Source organism: Lynx rufus, unplaced genomic scaffold, assembly GCF_022079265.1.
Source record: "Lynx rufus isolate CCGP_SWC_20201006 ecotype Redwood Valley unplaced genomic scaffold, mLynRuf1.p SCAF_16, whole genome shotgun sequence".
In the NCBI taxonomy this organism is placed as follows: domain Eukaryota; kingdom Metazoa; phylum Chordata; class Mammalia; order Carnivora; family Felidae; genus Lynx; species Lynx rufus.
Genome location: NW_025814830.1, coordinates 44526636 through 44542269, shown reverse-complemented (window position 1 = coordinate 44542269; position 15634 = coordinate 44526636). Strand labels below are relative to the sequence as shown.

At 42.7% G+C, this 15634-nt stretch overlaps 1 protein-coding gene across 1 annotated transcript in view; it reads right to left on the bottom strand.

The window, feature by feature from the left end:
• The window catches only part of HYDIN (HYDIN axonemal central pair apparatus protein), a 340954-nt gene that overhangs the window by 11981 nt on the left and 313339 nt on the right, over positions 1-15634 (bottom strand). Inside the window, 6 exon segments of the mRNA XM_047079251.1 lie at positions 6473-6623; positions 7484-7647; positions 8862-9074; positions 10675-10894; positions 12054-12331; positions 14204-14362. Coding sequence (XP_046935207.1) covers positions 6473-6623; positions 7484-7647; positions 8862-9074; positions 10675-10894; positions 12054-12331; positions 14204-14362 — 1185 coding nt within the window.

Here is a 15634-nt window from a genome sequence, read left to right as displayed (position 1 = left end):
ACTTGTGACTGCAGTACATTGTCTCCTCACCTCTGCAGTTGATGTGGTAAGTTGCTCACCTTTTTCTGCTTGTTTCCCAGGTGACTGATGATGTTGGGCATCTTCTTATGTGCTTATTGGTCATTCACACATAACTTCTGTGAAATAGAGTCTATTGGAGTCTTTTGCCCTTTTTAATACTTTGAGTTGTTTATATTATTATTAGTATATGGTAATAGTTCTTTACGGATCTGTCTTTTTACTTTCAACTTCTTCCTGTCTTTAGCTTTAGAGTGCTTCTGGCACCCTGTCTTTTAATTGGAGTGTTCAGTCTTTTACATTTAAAATAATTCTTTTTTTAATGTTTATTTATTTTTGAGATATTGTGAACAGGGGAGGGGCAGAGAGAGAGAGAAAGAGAGGATCCTTAGCAGGCTCTGTGCTGACAGCAGCAAGCCCGATGCAGGGCTGGAACTCAAACTGTGAGGTCACGCCTGAGTCGAAGTTGGATGCTCAACTGACCAAGCCACCCAGGTGCCCTAAAATAATTATTTCTATGTTTAGGTTGAAGTCTGCCTTCTTGTTGGTTATTTTCCATTTGTCTTATTTATTTATTTACTTATTTACTTACTTATTTTGTTTCTCTGTTATTCCTTTCCTGTTTCCTTTTGGCTCGACATGCAATCTTTTGTAATGTATTTTATTTCCTCTACTGGCTTCTTAGCTATATTTTTTAATAATAGATTTTTAGTGGTTGTTCTACAGCTGACAATATGAATTTTTAACTTGTGAAATTTATTTTGAGTAGTATTTTATCACTTCCCACTTTATAACTGACCCTTCATGCTCCTTATGCACACTTCCAATTCGGCAAATGTGCTAACCTTACTAAAGTATAATTTTACTGACCTAACCACTCTATCTTCTGTGCTTTTGTTGTCATATCTTTTACTTCTACACACATAAGAACACCCACCTAACAGCGTTATCATATTTGCTATAAACTGTCAGTTGTCATTTTTAGAAAGTTCTTAGAAGCTGCGTGTGTGTGTGTGTGTGTGTGTGTGTGTGTGTGTGTGTATGTGTACTTATTTACCATTTTTAGATTTTTAGGGCTCTCTTTCCTTCCATTAGACCCAAATTGCTAACTGGTATAATTTTTCCTCAGGCCAAAGAATACCTATCAATGTGTTGTTTTCTAATGTAAGTCTGCTGGCAGTGAATTCTCTCATGTTTTCTCTGAAAATATCTCCATTTTAAAGGATGTTTTCAATGAATAAAGAATTCTAGGTTGATAGAACTTAGCATTTTGCAGATGGCTTCCATTATAACTGAAGAGAAGTCAGAAGTCTTTTTATTGTTTTCCCCTATTTTAGATCTTTTGTATCTGGTTGTCTTAAGCTTTTCTCTTTCTCTTTGGTTTTCAGCAGTTTTACTATGATGTACACAGACATGGTTTTCTTGTATCTCATGGTTTTCTTTGTATTTCTCCTGCTTGAGGTTTGCCAAGTTTCTTGGATCTGTAATGTTTTTTAATCAAATCAGAGAAATTTCAGCAATTTTTTTTTCAAATAGTTTTCTGCTCCATACTCACTTTCTTCTCTTCTAGGACTCACATTACTTATGAATTAAAAATTTTTATACTTTCCCACAGGTTCCTGAAGCTCTGGTTCTTTTTATTCAATCTTTTTTCTCTTTATCATTCAGATTATAAATGTTCTATTGATTTGTTTCAAGTTCACTGAATCTTCACATCTCCAATCTGCTGTTAAGCACATCCAGTGAAATTTTCATTTCAGTTTATTGTAGTTTTCTATTATCAAATATCTGTTCAGCTCCTTTTTTTAAAATATAGTTTCCATTTCTTTGCTGAGATTCCTGATCTGTCTAATTATTTGAAATATTTTCTTTTATTTCTGATCATGTTTATAAAAGCTGCTTTGAAGTCTTTGTCTGCTAAATGCAATATCTGGCCCATTTTGGAGTCCGTTTTCATTGCCTGTATGTTTCTTGACTATTGGTTACATTCCTCTCCTTCCTTACAAGTCTAGTAATTTTTGTTTATGTACTGGACATTGTTGATAATCATTGTAGAGATTCTGGATTCTGTTACCTTCCATGTGAGAGTGTTGATTTTATTCTAGGAGGCAGTTCAATTATTGACTGATAAGCTTGTGTAGGTTTGGTTTTATGCTTTGTTAGAGCAGACCTATAGAAAGCTCAAGGTGTTTTTCGAGACCTTCCAACTTGGTGGGATTCAGTCTCCAAATTTTGTCCTTCCTACAGATCTTGTTGCGGCTTAGTTTTAGGCTTTCTAAGGGCCTAAAAGGACTTATTATAAGGGCATGGTCCTTTCTTCGGGCCTTTCTGGTATTTCAACTGGGTTCCTAGGATGTTAATGAGATGTTAATGTAATCTCTCCACTCTGGCTGAGCCAAACCTCCAATGTTCCCTGGGCACTGATCAACGTATCTTTGTTCCTTTATCAATCTCTTTTAGAAGCTGCTCTCTGATAAATCTCATGTAGCCTCACCTTGTGCATGTGCAGTACAACTGTCAGCCAAAGACTTTGAAGGGTATTCCCACACACACTTTTGTCTCCCTTCCCCCTGACATCCTGCCACTCGATGCATTGCCCCACTCCTACCTTATAGAGACCAGCTATTTCAACTGCACCAAATTTTAATTTCTGTATCGTCAGCTCACTGGGGCTCTTGTGTTTTGCTTAGATTCTAGCTCACTGCATTGCAGTCAAGAAATTGTCCCTTGGCAGAGAGCCAGGATAATTGTGGAGATTCATCTCATTAGCTTTTCTTCTCTTTGAGGGATTGCGGTATTGTGCTACTGTTGTCCAATGCCTGAGAAGGGTTGCCTCAGATATTCTGTTCAGTTTTATGGTTGTTTATGGTGGCAGTAGTAGTTACTCCATCATCGTCAGAAGCGCTTTTGACTTTTTTAAAAAAACTTTTGTATTGTTAATTTGAATACTTAACATTATTTTTTAAATGTTTACTTACTTTTTTGGGGGGAGGTGCAGAGAGAGAGGGACACATAGAATCCAAAGTAGGTCCCAGGCTCTGAGCTGTCAGCACAGAGCCCAATGTGGGGCTTGAACTCACAGATTGCAAAATCATGACCTGAGCCAAAGTCGGATGCCTAACTGACTGAGCCATCCAGGAGCCCCTAATACTTATTATTGTAAAGAGATCTGTGATCTGAGTTCCCTGTTATTTTCAGTTAACACTTTAAAACATGTATTCATGTATATTTTTCTGTTTACAGCTACAGTTTATGGCTATCTCTATTCGTGCCCTACCTTTCTTTTTTTTTTTTTTTTAAATTTTTTTTTTTTCAACGTTTTTTATTTATTTTGGGACAGAGAGAGACAGAGCATGAACGGGGGAGGGGCAGAGAGAGAGGGAGACACAGAATCGGAAACAAGCTCCAGGCTCTGAGCCATCAGCCCAGAGCCCGACGCGGGGCTCGAACTCACGGACCGCGAGATCGTGACCTGGCTGAAGTCGGACGCTTAACCGACTGCGCCACCCAGGCGCCCCTCGTGCCCTACCTTTCTTGATGAAGAAACAAGCATCTTTCATTTCCCCATTTTCTTCCCACTAATTGAGAAAAAAATTTCTTTGCATTATTTTATTTCTCCCCTTGCTATTTCCTATATTGAGGTCATATGAAATTTTCACTTCAGATTGCTTTTCAGCAATTATTTGAAATTACCTATCAATATAATTTTGAGTCTTTGTTCATTATAACCTTTTGTTTTCTTCTTGAATTCATTTACTTATTTTTAAAATTTTGCTAATTTAAAAACTTATTATTTTGTGGTGCTTCTTTCAAACAGGGATTATATATATGGGTAGGTTATTTTGAGTCCTTGCAAGTTTAAAAATATCTTTATTTTGCCCTTGTAATAGTTTTGTTTGGAAAAGGTTCTAGATTGAAAACACTCTAAATCATATGAATAGCTTACTCCATTGCTTCTTGTATTCAGTGTTGCCATGAGAAACCTGATGTTATTGTGATTATTTCCTTTTACTTTCTTTAGAATCATTTAGGATTTTCTTTTTTATCCCAGTTTTCTACAATTTTGGTCTCACCTATTTAGATGTGAGTCTTTTTTTCATTCACCCTATTTGGAAAGTTGGTGGGTCCCTTCAATTAGAAGACTCAGTCTTTCTCAAGCAGTTCTGGAAGTTTTTTTTAATGTTTATTTATTTTTGAGGCAGAGAGAGAGGGAGCTAGGGAGGGGCAGAGAGAGAAGGAAACACAGAATCCAAAGCAGGCTTCAGGCTCTGAGCTGTCAGCACAGAGTCCAATGAGGGTCTAGAACTCATGAAGCACGAGATCATGACCTGAGCCAAAGTTGGATGCTTAACCGACTGAGCCACCCTGATGCCCCTGGAAGTTTTTCTTCAATTATTTTGAAGAGTATTTTCTTCCTTCTATTATCTTGCTTTCCTGTTTCGGGAGCTCTTAGTAGATAGATATTAGAACTTTTTGATGTATATTTTCTGTGTCATGCTTCCTTTCTTTTTTTGAAACAGCTTTATTGACATGCAATTCACATACCATATAATTCACCCAATTAAAGTGTATAATTCAGTGGGTTTTAGTACATTCACAAAGTGGTGCAAATATCACCACAATCAATTTTAGAACATTTTTATCACCCCAAAAAGAAACCCTGCACCCATTACCAATCATTCCCCATTTCCTCCTAACCCATCGCCACTAATTTACTTTCTCTTTCTATAGATCCGCCTATTCTGGACATTTCATATAAACGAAATCATACAATATGTGGCCAGTTGTGACGGCTTTATTTAGCTATCATAATTCCTTCAAGGTTCATTGATGTTTTGCATGTATTAGCACTTCATTTCCATTTCTTTTTATTGCCAAATAATATTCCATTATATTTGTCCATTTGGGTTGATGACATTTGGTTTGTTTTGTTCGGTTCTACTTTTTGGTTCTTATGAATAATGCTGCTATGAACATTTATGTACAGGTTCTTGTATGGACATATATTTTCATTTATCCTGAGTATATACCTAGGAGTGAAATTGCTGAGTCACACGGTAACTCCATGTTTAACCATCTAAGGAATGCCAGACTGTTTTCCACAGCAGCTGCGCCATTTGCACTCCCACCAGCAATGTATGAGGGATCCAACTTCTCCACACCCTCTTCAGCACTTATTATTTCCTTCCACTCTTGCCATTTCTTTGTGCTCATGTGCTAAATCAGCTCTATCTTCTAACTTACTAGTAATCTCTTCCTCAGAGTTCATTATACTATTCAGCCTTCCTCTAAGGTTTTCCATTAAAAATATTCAATTTTTAAATTTTTAGGGTCTCTGATTGTCTTCCACAATAGCCTGTTCTTTTTCATGGGTATGATTATCTTCCTTTATTCCTTTGAGGGTATTAATAATGTTCACTAAAAATATTCTGTTTGCTTTAATGACTCTTTTATCTTAGGGGTTCCCCTTTGTTGAGCTGGTGTTTCTATTTATGGTGGCTTTTTTTTTCTTCAGATGTTTTATGATACTTTGATTCTAAGGTTCTCTGTTAGTCTATGAATGTGATCTGAGTGGAGCAGTCTACCTCAGTGATTTTAGGAGAGGGGATGACATCCCACTGTGTGAGTTTTGTCCATATCTCTTCTGGAGGTAGGAGATGGGTTCCTAGGTTCTTTCTTTTTTCACTTTAAAATCTCCCTAGCTGATTCCTTCCTTCATCATAGCTTCTGATACTATCTGTAAATGAGTAATTTCCATATGTTATCTTCAGCCCTAATCTCTCCTGTGAGCTACTGACCCATATATATTCCTTTTCTTCAAAGCATGTATCTCATTTTGTAATTATACATTCATAGTACCATTATTTGGTTAATGCCCTTCTCCTTTCACTGGACAGTGCATTTGATGAAAACAGAGACTGCGCCTATTTTTGATCATTGCTGTGTTGCCAGCACTTAGTTTAGAGTGTGGCATATATGCTTATAGGTACTTGCTGAGCTAATGAATGAATTAGGAGAAACAGCTCATGTGTGAATGACCCTGTGGTGTCTTGGAGCAAATGGCTCTGAGTTGAATCCTGGCTCTGACGTTACTAGCTATATGTACTAAATGTTCAATACAATTCTGGCCACTATAATCACTCAGGAAAGGGGACCTTTTCTTATTATTGTGGTCTGGTGTTTGCTGGCCCAGTGGTACTGCTTAAGGATTTTCATGATTCTGTTGCCTTGAAGGCTTGTTGTGGGTCTACATGATGGATGGATGGCCCTGTCATCTGGCTTCATCTTCAAGAGGCTGGGAATCCTGAAAGCTTTGTCAGGTCTCTAACTGGTTAGCCCAGCAGGATAAAGATGGGCTGGCTGTGGGAGGACATCTTCACTCCCTAACACCAGGATTATTAACCTTGGGGCAAACCTCCAGAGTTCCAGGGAAATGTCTTTAACACGTGGATACCTTTGCACTGTAGAGTCCCTCCTTGTGGGAAAAGAAGTTCAGCCTGTAATCTTTCTTGGAGCCAGACAGTACATCAATGTAATCAAGGCCTTTTAAGGTGACACTTAGATCTGGCCTCTCTGGTTTCACCATTTCCACGATGACCCGGAATCTGGGGGAGCACAGGAACACATGAAGAGAGGATAGAGAAAATGAAACCATTTGCCTAAGGAAAAGAAGGAAAGGTGCTATCTCTACTCTTGATTTTATGATAAGCACGTGGGTCCAGGGTTCTGGTCCTTTGTCTCTAACAACAACAATAACTACCATTTATTGACACCTGTGATGTGCCAGCTACTGAGTCAGTGCTCCAAATGTGTTAGAGGCAGTTAATCCTCACAGTGTCTGTAGGAGACACATATAATTATCACCCCCATTTTACTAATGAGGAAATAGAGGCCAAGAGAAGGAAACATGTTCAGGTCACATGACTAGTTACAACTAGGTACAACTAGGATTCAAACTTAGGTCTGAGCCCTTATCCACTATGCTAACTGGTGGCCTTCAGTAAGTAAGCTTCTTCTCCCAGGCTTTGGCTCCTTCTCTGTAAAAGAAGGGGACCAGGCTGGTTGTCAATTCCTCTAGCCCTTGTATTCTACTTTACTCCCACTGCAAATAAGATCCAAGGGACATCCTTCTCTGGCCAGTGGCTTAGGTGATAAGACAGAGAACTCAAGAATAACCATCATGATTATCATTTTGATAATAATAATAACATCTAACATTTATTTGAGCACTTATTTTACGTCAGGCACTGTTCTAGGAGACTTAAGTAATCAGTTATTCATAGATAGCACTGACTGTCTGGAAATTTAGAGTTCAGACAATGCTTGGTTACATCAGGGAACTTTGCCTCTGATTCTTTTAGCCCCTCAATGTCTCTAGAGGCCCTGACCATGGGAAGGGCCAGGCTAGACAGTAGAAGTCCTCCCTCCATCTCCTCCATCCCAACCCCTAGCCCCACTCTCTCACCTCTGGGGCTTATTAAGCCAGTTGGTTATTGGCAGGAGTTCAACATAGGGTGTCTTACATGGTACTTCACGGTAGATACTGGCCACGGCTTTGGGGAGCTCAGAAGTCCCATGCAGCATATATAGCCAGCCAGTCCCATCTGGGAGGGGGAAGAAGAGGGTGCCCTAAGGAGAAGAAGAAACGTGGTCAAAATGGCACAGAAGTTCCTTTATTAGGTACCTCTTAGGCGTGGTAGTGACACAGGATTAATAGAGGCCCTTGCATAAGCATAACTCTTGAAATAAGCTTGGTAGTATGTTTTAAGAGTCATAAAAATGTTCATATGTATTTGAATCAGGAACTCTACCCCAGGCATGCTCTATCGATAGAGCTAGCTGGGTCACCTTTCCCCAGGGAACTTAAAAATCCCTTCGGAGGAAAAAGCTACACACACACACACACACACACATACGCATTAGAACCATTTATAATATTGATGAAAATTTGGTAGTAATAACTTTAATATTCAACAACTGAGGAGTATTACATAAATTATGGAACTTTCATTCCATGAAATATTAGGCAATCATTAAACATGATTACATCACAAAGACTAGTTAAACAGAAAAATGTTCATGATCTAATGTAAGGTAAAAATAAACTGAGTGCAAAATTAGGTATTCTGTGATGGCAACTATGACTGTATCTGAATAAGGACTGGTAGTAAAGATAGGAGAAAACAGTTCTTGGGGTGACTGGCTGATTCAGTCGGTAGAGCATCTGATTCTTGATTGCGGGGTTGTGAGTTCAACCGTACCCTGGGTGTAGAGATTACTTACAAAGAAAGTAAAGCTTAGAGGCACCTGAGTGGCTTAGTTGGTTAAGTGTCCAACTTTTGATTTTGGCTCAAGTCATGCTCTCATGGTTCGTGAGATTGAGCCCCACGTCCAGCTCTGCACTGACAGGGTGGGGCCTGCTTGCAATTCTGTCTCTCTCTCTGCCCCTTCCCTACTCTCTCTCTTTCAAAATAAAAAATAAACTTAAAAAAAAATACAGCTTAGAAGAAAAAATTCTCTTTCTTTAGGGTGGAAGATTATGGCTTCTTTTCTTTTTAAAAGTTTGTTACAGTGGCGATGATGCTATTTGTACAATTAAGCTAAATATTAATTACTTGATGCTTAGTCCAGGACTCTGTTCAGAACTGAGCCCCTTGTTCCAAGAAAATCCCCTGTACATGAAAAAATACAGGCAACAAGGGAAGTTTTGGACTCCATAATCTGCATTATTCCCCATTGTTCCAACATGATTCGTGGGGTTCTCCTCACCTCTCTTGCATGACTCCTCCCTCCAACCCCACAGTAAAATCAATGGGGGGCGGCGGGGGGCAGCCTCAGCCTACCTGATGTTTGCGGTTCTCCAAGTTCATGGTGCGGGGTCTGTAGGTAATCTCATAGGGCTTGTTTTGCTGATGGGGCTCCAGGGTGATGAACTCTGGCCCCTCCCAGTGCTCACCCTCAAAGATGGGGTGCAGGTTCCAGGTCTGGTTGGTGCGGTTTGAAAGCATGATGGTCTGCGTGTGCTTGGAGCGTACCTGGCAGGTGAAATTTACCACCTGGAAGAAAACAGACATCTGAAGTAGGTAGTGAAATTTACAAATGAGGAATTCAAGGAAAGGTTTAGGCTGGCATCCATATTTGGGAGTATAGCAATGTTTTTTTTTAAAGGCCAAGAAACTGGATGAGATTATCAAGAAGTTAAGTGTTTTTAGATAAAAGAAGAAATTTAAGAACCAATTCCTGACTGACACACTCCAGTGTTAAAAAAAATCAGAAGAGGAGATGAGAAGGAGCATCTAATAAGATAGGAGGAAACCCAGGAGAGGGTGGCATCCTAGGGACCATGTGAAGTGTTTGAAGCATCTTCCTCAAGGGACTTGTTCAAGGTATCAAATACTATCAACAGGTCAACAGTTGAGAACTGACCACTGAATTCAGCAGTGTGGACGGTGTAGCACTGTTGGTAAAAAGAGTCAAATAGATCAGCGGACAAGGACAGCATTCAGCAATAGACACCTGCACATATATGGTTAAATGAGTTTTGACCAAGGTGCAGAGGCATTTCAGTGGAGAAAGGATAATCTTCAACAAATGGTGCTAGAACAACTGAATATCCACATACAAATGATAAAACAAAATGAATTTTGATCCATATCTTATGCTACATACAAAAATTAACTCTAAACAGATTAAGATCTAAATGTAAAATTTGTGCCCTGAATATATGAAGAGCTCTCAAAACTCAATAATAAGAAAACAAACATCCCAATTAAATATGGACAGAGAATTCAAACAGGTACTTCAACAAAGATGATATATGGATGGCAAACAAATACCTGAAAAGATTCTCAATGTCATTAGTCATTAGGGAACCACAAATTAAAAGCCACAATGAGATACCACCTTATATTTATTAGAATGGCTAAAATTAAAACAACAGGTGGTAACAAGTGTGGGCAAAATGGGATGCAAGTGGAAATATCAGACATTGTCGGTAGAAACACAACCACTTTGGAAAAGAGTTTAGTAGGTTCTTTAAAAAGTAAATATATACCTGCTTTGTGCCCCAGCCATCTGGGTATTTACCCAAGATAATGGAAGCATATTTTCTTGCCAAGATTTGTACATACATGTTCATAGCACACTGGGTGATTCCATTTACATAATTATAGAGATGGAGATCAGGTGTAATTTTTACCATAAGTGATTTTTTTACCGTAAGTGGAATGGAGTCTACTGTTAGGTTTCTAGGGACAAGGCTAGCAGAAGGTTAACTCAAGCCCACTCCCCCACTCCCAACTTTTTTTTTTTTTAATGAGAGAAGGGGAAAGTGTTTACCCTTTACTTACAGTGCTTGTAAGAGAATTTGATCTAGCCAAATATGTCAGAGAAACCTTCCTTGAGAATGTAATGCTTGAGTTGAGAGCTGAAGAATGAATAGGAATTAACTAAATGAAGAGGGGAAATGAATATTGCAGCAGTGGGGAAAAGGATATGCAAAGGCCCTGTGGTGGGAGGGAGGTCTGAATGTTTGACGTTGGCACCGAGGACTGTTTGAACAGAGTTACTTGTTTCTAGAAGGCCCAGCTGAATTCAATTGTGGTGTCTGCGGGCCCACTCTTGCCATTGGCACTTCTGTGGGCAGCAGCTACTGACCTCTCTTACTGAAGGTGGTCCCACGCAGACTCCAGATAGGGTGAGGTTCAGAGGATTGCCTCCATGGATGAAGCAGAGCAAGTTTTTATAGAGACTCTCCTTGCCCACCTCAGTGGGATGGTAGGTCACTTCAAAAGAGACCTCCATGCCTGCAGTGATGTAGCCTTCTTCTGGGCTGATGGAAAAATGGGGCTCAAATTTTTTGACATCCCATTTAAACCTTTTCCAAGACAAAAGGAGACAAGAAAGGCAGTTTACTAGTATCCTGGGGTGTGCTTAATGCTGCTGAGATCAAGGGACTTTCCCTAGGCTTTTAGCTGAGAGGTTCACCCCTTTGAATACTCCGTGGGATGTGGGCAGAGCAAAGGCGGATGGAGTCAAGAGCTAGCTCACTTCTGGGTAAGACAGCTCAGCTGTCTCTCAGACCTGAGCAGGGTGGGAAGTGGCTGCATCTTATCTTATATTCTGCAAGTGACTCGTCGAGGAACATGCACATGAACACGCTAACACATATGTATCCGAGATCACACAGCCAGGAAGTGCCGGGGCTAGGACTGGAACCCTCCCAAGGCCATGGCTATAAGCACCCCCTGCATTGCCTCTCAGGTCAGATCCAGGAGGGCAGAGGCAATGCCTTCAGGTGAGAGATGCACCCGTTCTTGGGGGCACTCTTAGTCATCCCTCTGTGGGCCATCCCTCTGTGCTTCCAGCCACACCCTCGGGGCACTGTCCACACTGAGGTCTGGGTGAGGGGTGTCTGCACAGCTATGGTGGCATGCCCGAGTCGTGACTGGGCCGGGCACCTGCTAGCCAGAGGGAAGAGCCTAGAGAGGAGAGCAGTCAGAGGTATACTTGTGTTCTAATCCCATCTTTCTCACCTCTTAGCCATGTGACCTCAGGTAAATCACCTGACCTCCTTGAGCCTCACCTTCATCTGTGAAATGAGGACAATATAGTACTACCTCTCAGGGGTCTGGGGTAATTAAATGGGAGCTTATACGCAAGAATGCTTAGCACTGCACTTGCACAGTGTAAGTTCTAGCTGGATGCATGATTTTGGAAAAGTAGTCTCAGTTGTCTCGTCTGTAAAACGGATCAACCATAGAATTGTTTTGGTAATAAGCAAAAGAAACCATGTAAAGGGTGTATAGCATGCACCGAACTAATCTCCTCTATTGCATTAATTTTTGTAATCCTGGCAGCCGCAGTCGCCCTAGCAGGGCCACGTCCCATCTTGAGGGAGGGGAGGGGCGGTGAAAGGGAGGGGAAAGAAAGAAAAAGTGGCTACACTTGTAAAACAAATATCCAGTCTGAATCCAGGGCAAATCCAGAGTCAAGAGAGCTGTGTTCGGCCTTGGGTGGGGATGCCACTCTCCTACCTTGCACCCACGTCACCCGTGTTCAACATAAGGATGCGACGCGTGGCTTGTGTCTGATACACGACTGGCCCGAAGGGGAGATGCTCCTGGTCCAGGGAGATCTCCAGGGCCTGGCAACAGCCACTAAGGAGGAAGAGAGGACGCAGAAGCCCCATGCATTCCATGAACACCTCCTCAGAGAAGGGAGGGATGCGTTTCTTCGGGGCAAAGATGACTTCCAGCTTACAGACCTCTTTGGGCTTCAGAGTGATGTTGTAGGATGGTATTAAGGTGATGACCTGGGGAAAACAGCAATGAGGCTCAGCAGCTGAGGGCAGAGGGCATCTGAGGCTTCTATTTCTGGGTCTTGCTGTTAGGGCTGCAATAGCCCAGGGGTCAAATCCCACTCTGCTCTCTCCTGACGGCTGTGTCATCTTTGCTAAGTTACTTAAACTTTCTTTGGCTTACTCTATGGTGAAGATTCAGATCACCTATATAAATGTGTGGCATGTAATAGCCATTCGATAAATGTTAATTTTTCTCTCCAGCTCCTTGCAAATGACCCCTACTCTCTGGTGCAGGAAATAGTAAGATAAGAGGAAATAGAAAACACTTAGCACTCCTGTGTTTTTCCAAGGAGTGCTCCCTGGGTTCCCTGTACCACACTTCCCACTGTGCTCTTTAAAATGCAGATTCACAGGTCCTGCCCCATTCCAACTGAATTTTGGGAGAGCTTGGAGCTCACATCTTCAAAAGTGCCCTGAGTGACCCGTGTCTTCTAACGCTTGAGAACTCTTGTTTAAATTCGTATGGTTTTCCCTCCCCCCCCCCCCCGCCTCCTTTGTCCTGGTAGAAATCAACCAAAATCAGCTTTCAGGAAGCCAAAGCTCCTTCCGGGCTCATGCTTCCTGGGGTACAGGGTGCTGTGTGGTCACCAGCAGGTGGACTGTGGCAGCAGACAGTGGGCTGGAAACCACGCAGGGACAGTAGTCTCCGTGAGCTCTCCAAACACCACGATGTTGGTGCCAGTACAGGTAACGTGTCACCTCAAGAGGCAAAGGCGGCTCAGCTCAACGGTCAGGGGCCCTGACCCTGCGGCACTGAGGATTTTGATTTGGATGAATGAGGAAGCGGAAGCAAGTCTGCCCTCTGTCTTTGGCCAGCACCATGGGCCCTGGGATGAGGTGCCACTGGCTCTCTTGCTCTGGCTAGCTTCCCCAGCCCATTTCTCTGTATTTGGCAATCCCTGGATGGCCCACAGCACCCCTGCCTACCCAATCACACCTAGCTTTCTAAAAGCACAGACCCCCCTCAAGCACACGTAGCTCTGCCTGCCAGCACACCTCTCCCCAACCTGTCTGCCTGGAGACACCTTTCCATCCCAAAAACCCAGTACAGACCTCCTGCCCTATGAGGCCTCCCACAGCCCCCCGCTGTCGTCTGAGCAACCCCTCCCAATTCACACCCTGCCTCTGCAGTTTCTAGGCTGTCCTGGAGTTGTTTCCGTGTCAGTGACCCCCAAAGACTGTGAACTCCATCAGACCAGTCTACATTGTGTTCACCTTGCTACAGATTGAATTGTGTCCCACACTCCACCGGCTGACAATTCATATGTGAGTGGCATTTGGAGATGAGGCCTTTAGGGGGTAATTAGGGGTAGATAAGGTCACGAGAGTGGGATCCTTATAATGGGACTGGTGCCTTTGTAAGAAGAGACACCAGAAGCTTGATCTTGCGGTCTCTCTGCCAGGTGGGTATACAGCAAGAAGGTGGTCGTCTGCAAGTGATTATTTCTGGGTGTGAGATTATGGCAAAAATGTTTTTCTTTATGTCTTTCCATATTTTTCAAGCTTCCAATGATGAGGATATATACATTCATTAGAATCCAGATCTACCAAATCCCATCCCTTTCTCTTTCATTCTGTTGCCTTTTTGAGGTATGCAGCCTCTCTAAGCCTTGGAGTCCTTATCTAAAATGAGAATAATAACAGTACTAGCCCTATACTGTTTTTGTGAAGATGCTCAGAGGTAGCACGGGGGAAGCTCTTAGAATGTCCTGGTGCATGGTAGATGCCTGAGAAGTGTGAGCTGTTTATGTTGCTAGCACAGTCATCTAGTCACCCATGTCACTGGGAAGCATAAGAAGCCCACTGGGAGCCCTGGGCACCAACCTTGGGTTCCTGGAGTTCTGGAATCGAGAACAGGACTGTCTGGCTAAAAGTGAGTGGGGCGTGGCTGTTGTTCATGATGGAAACTGTTTTTTTCACAACCTGTCCTGGAAGGACAGCTCCCAACTTTACAATCCTATTGACCGGATCTAGGACTAAAATCTGTGGAACCAGAAAGAGAGGAGAGAGGGAGGGTTCATCAATTCCTTGAAAAAAACTATTATCATACACCTATCCTGGTGAGGCAATGGTGGTTCCTGTCAGTGTCCTGCCTTCTTCATATGGGATGGGCATTCACTCACCTGGTAAACACGTGCATACAATATACACTAAGCAGCTTACTATGCAACTACATAATCACAACTGGATGAGGAGACATGACGGAAAAGCTCAGGGTACTGTGAGAACATATTGCAGGGGCTGAGCTGGCTGGGGGTTCTGGGGCCGCCTCCCTGGGGAAGGCATGTCTACCCTGGGAGCTAAAGGAAGGGTGCCATCTAGTCTGTTTGAGTCAGGGTGGGCATGGGTTGGAGGCCACCCGGGGCGGGGGGGGAGACAACAGCCTGTGGCAAGGTTCTGAGTCAGAGGAGTGGCCCAGGAAGGCCTGTGGCTGAGAGAGAGGGGCACAATGAGAAGACAAGTTTGGAGGCGGTCAGGGATTGTGCTGGGAGAAGTGGGAGGCCAGCGAAGCATGGAGTGACCCAGTCAAACGTGTGTTTTGTGATGGCTCTGGCTTGCTGATCTGTAGGGTGGGCTGGACAGGGACAGATGAGGGCCACACAGACAAAATGGTGGAGGCAGAGGTGGAAGAGTAGACACGCTTCCAAGTCCTCATCTAAGGCACTGATCAAAATGTTGGCCTGGAGAGATCAAGGTCAGGCTGGGCCTCACCCTCAGGATGGCATGGACACACAATGAGCAGCAGCCACTCAGGCAGTCACTAAACGGCACACCCCCTGCCCCTCAACTTTCTTTATATCCAGCCCGCATGTTTCCATGGTGTCTAAAAAGGTGAGAGTCTCCAACAGCAGCCTGTGCTTCTGGAGGTCAGAGAACACATTTAAGTCCCCTCCAGATTTCCCCCAAAGTACCTAGCACAAAATGGGTGCAAAATGAATGAGTGACAGAAGGAACAAGTGAACGGATCAGTGATATCAGAAGAGACCCCATCTCTGGCTTGGGTACAGACAACACCAGGTGGCAATGTCTTGTCATTCCTCTAGCTTGATGGGAAGGCTGCCAGGAACACACCCCTCCCACCTTCTCAGTTGCTGAAATGTCCCATGCATTCCTGAGCATCTTGGAAGGCCTTTAGTCTTCTAAAATCTCCTATTAAAATGCAAATATACCAACCAAACAGACACCTTACATGTTTACCAGACACTGGGGAGAAAGGGATTAGCAGCAGGACTTTCATTAGGAGCACCTACTTAG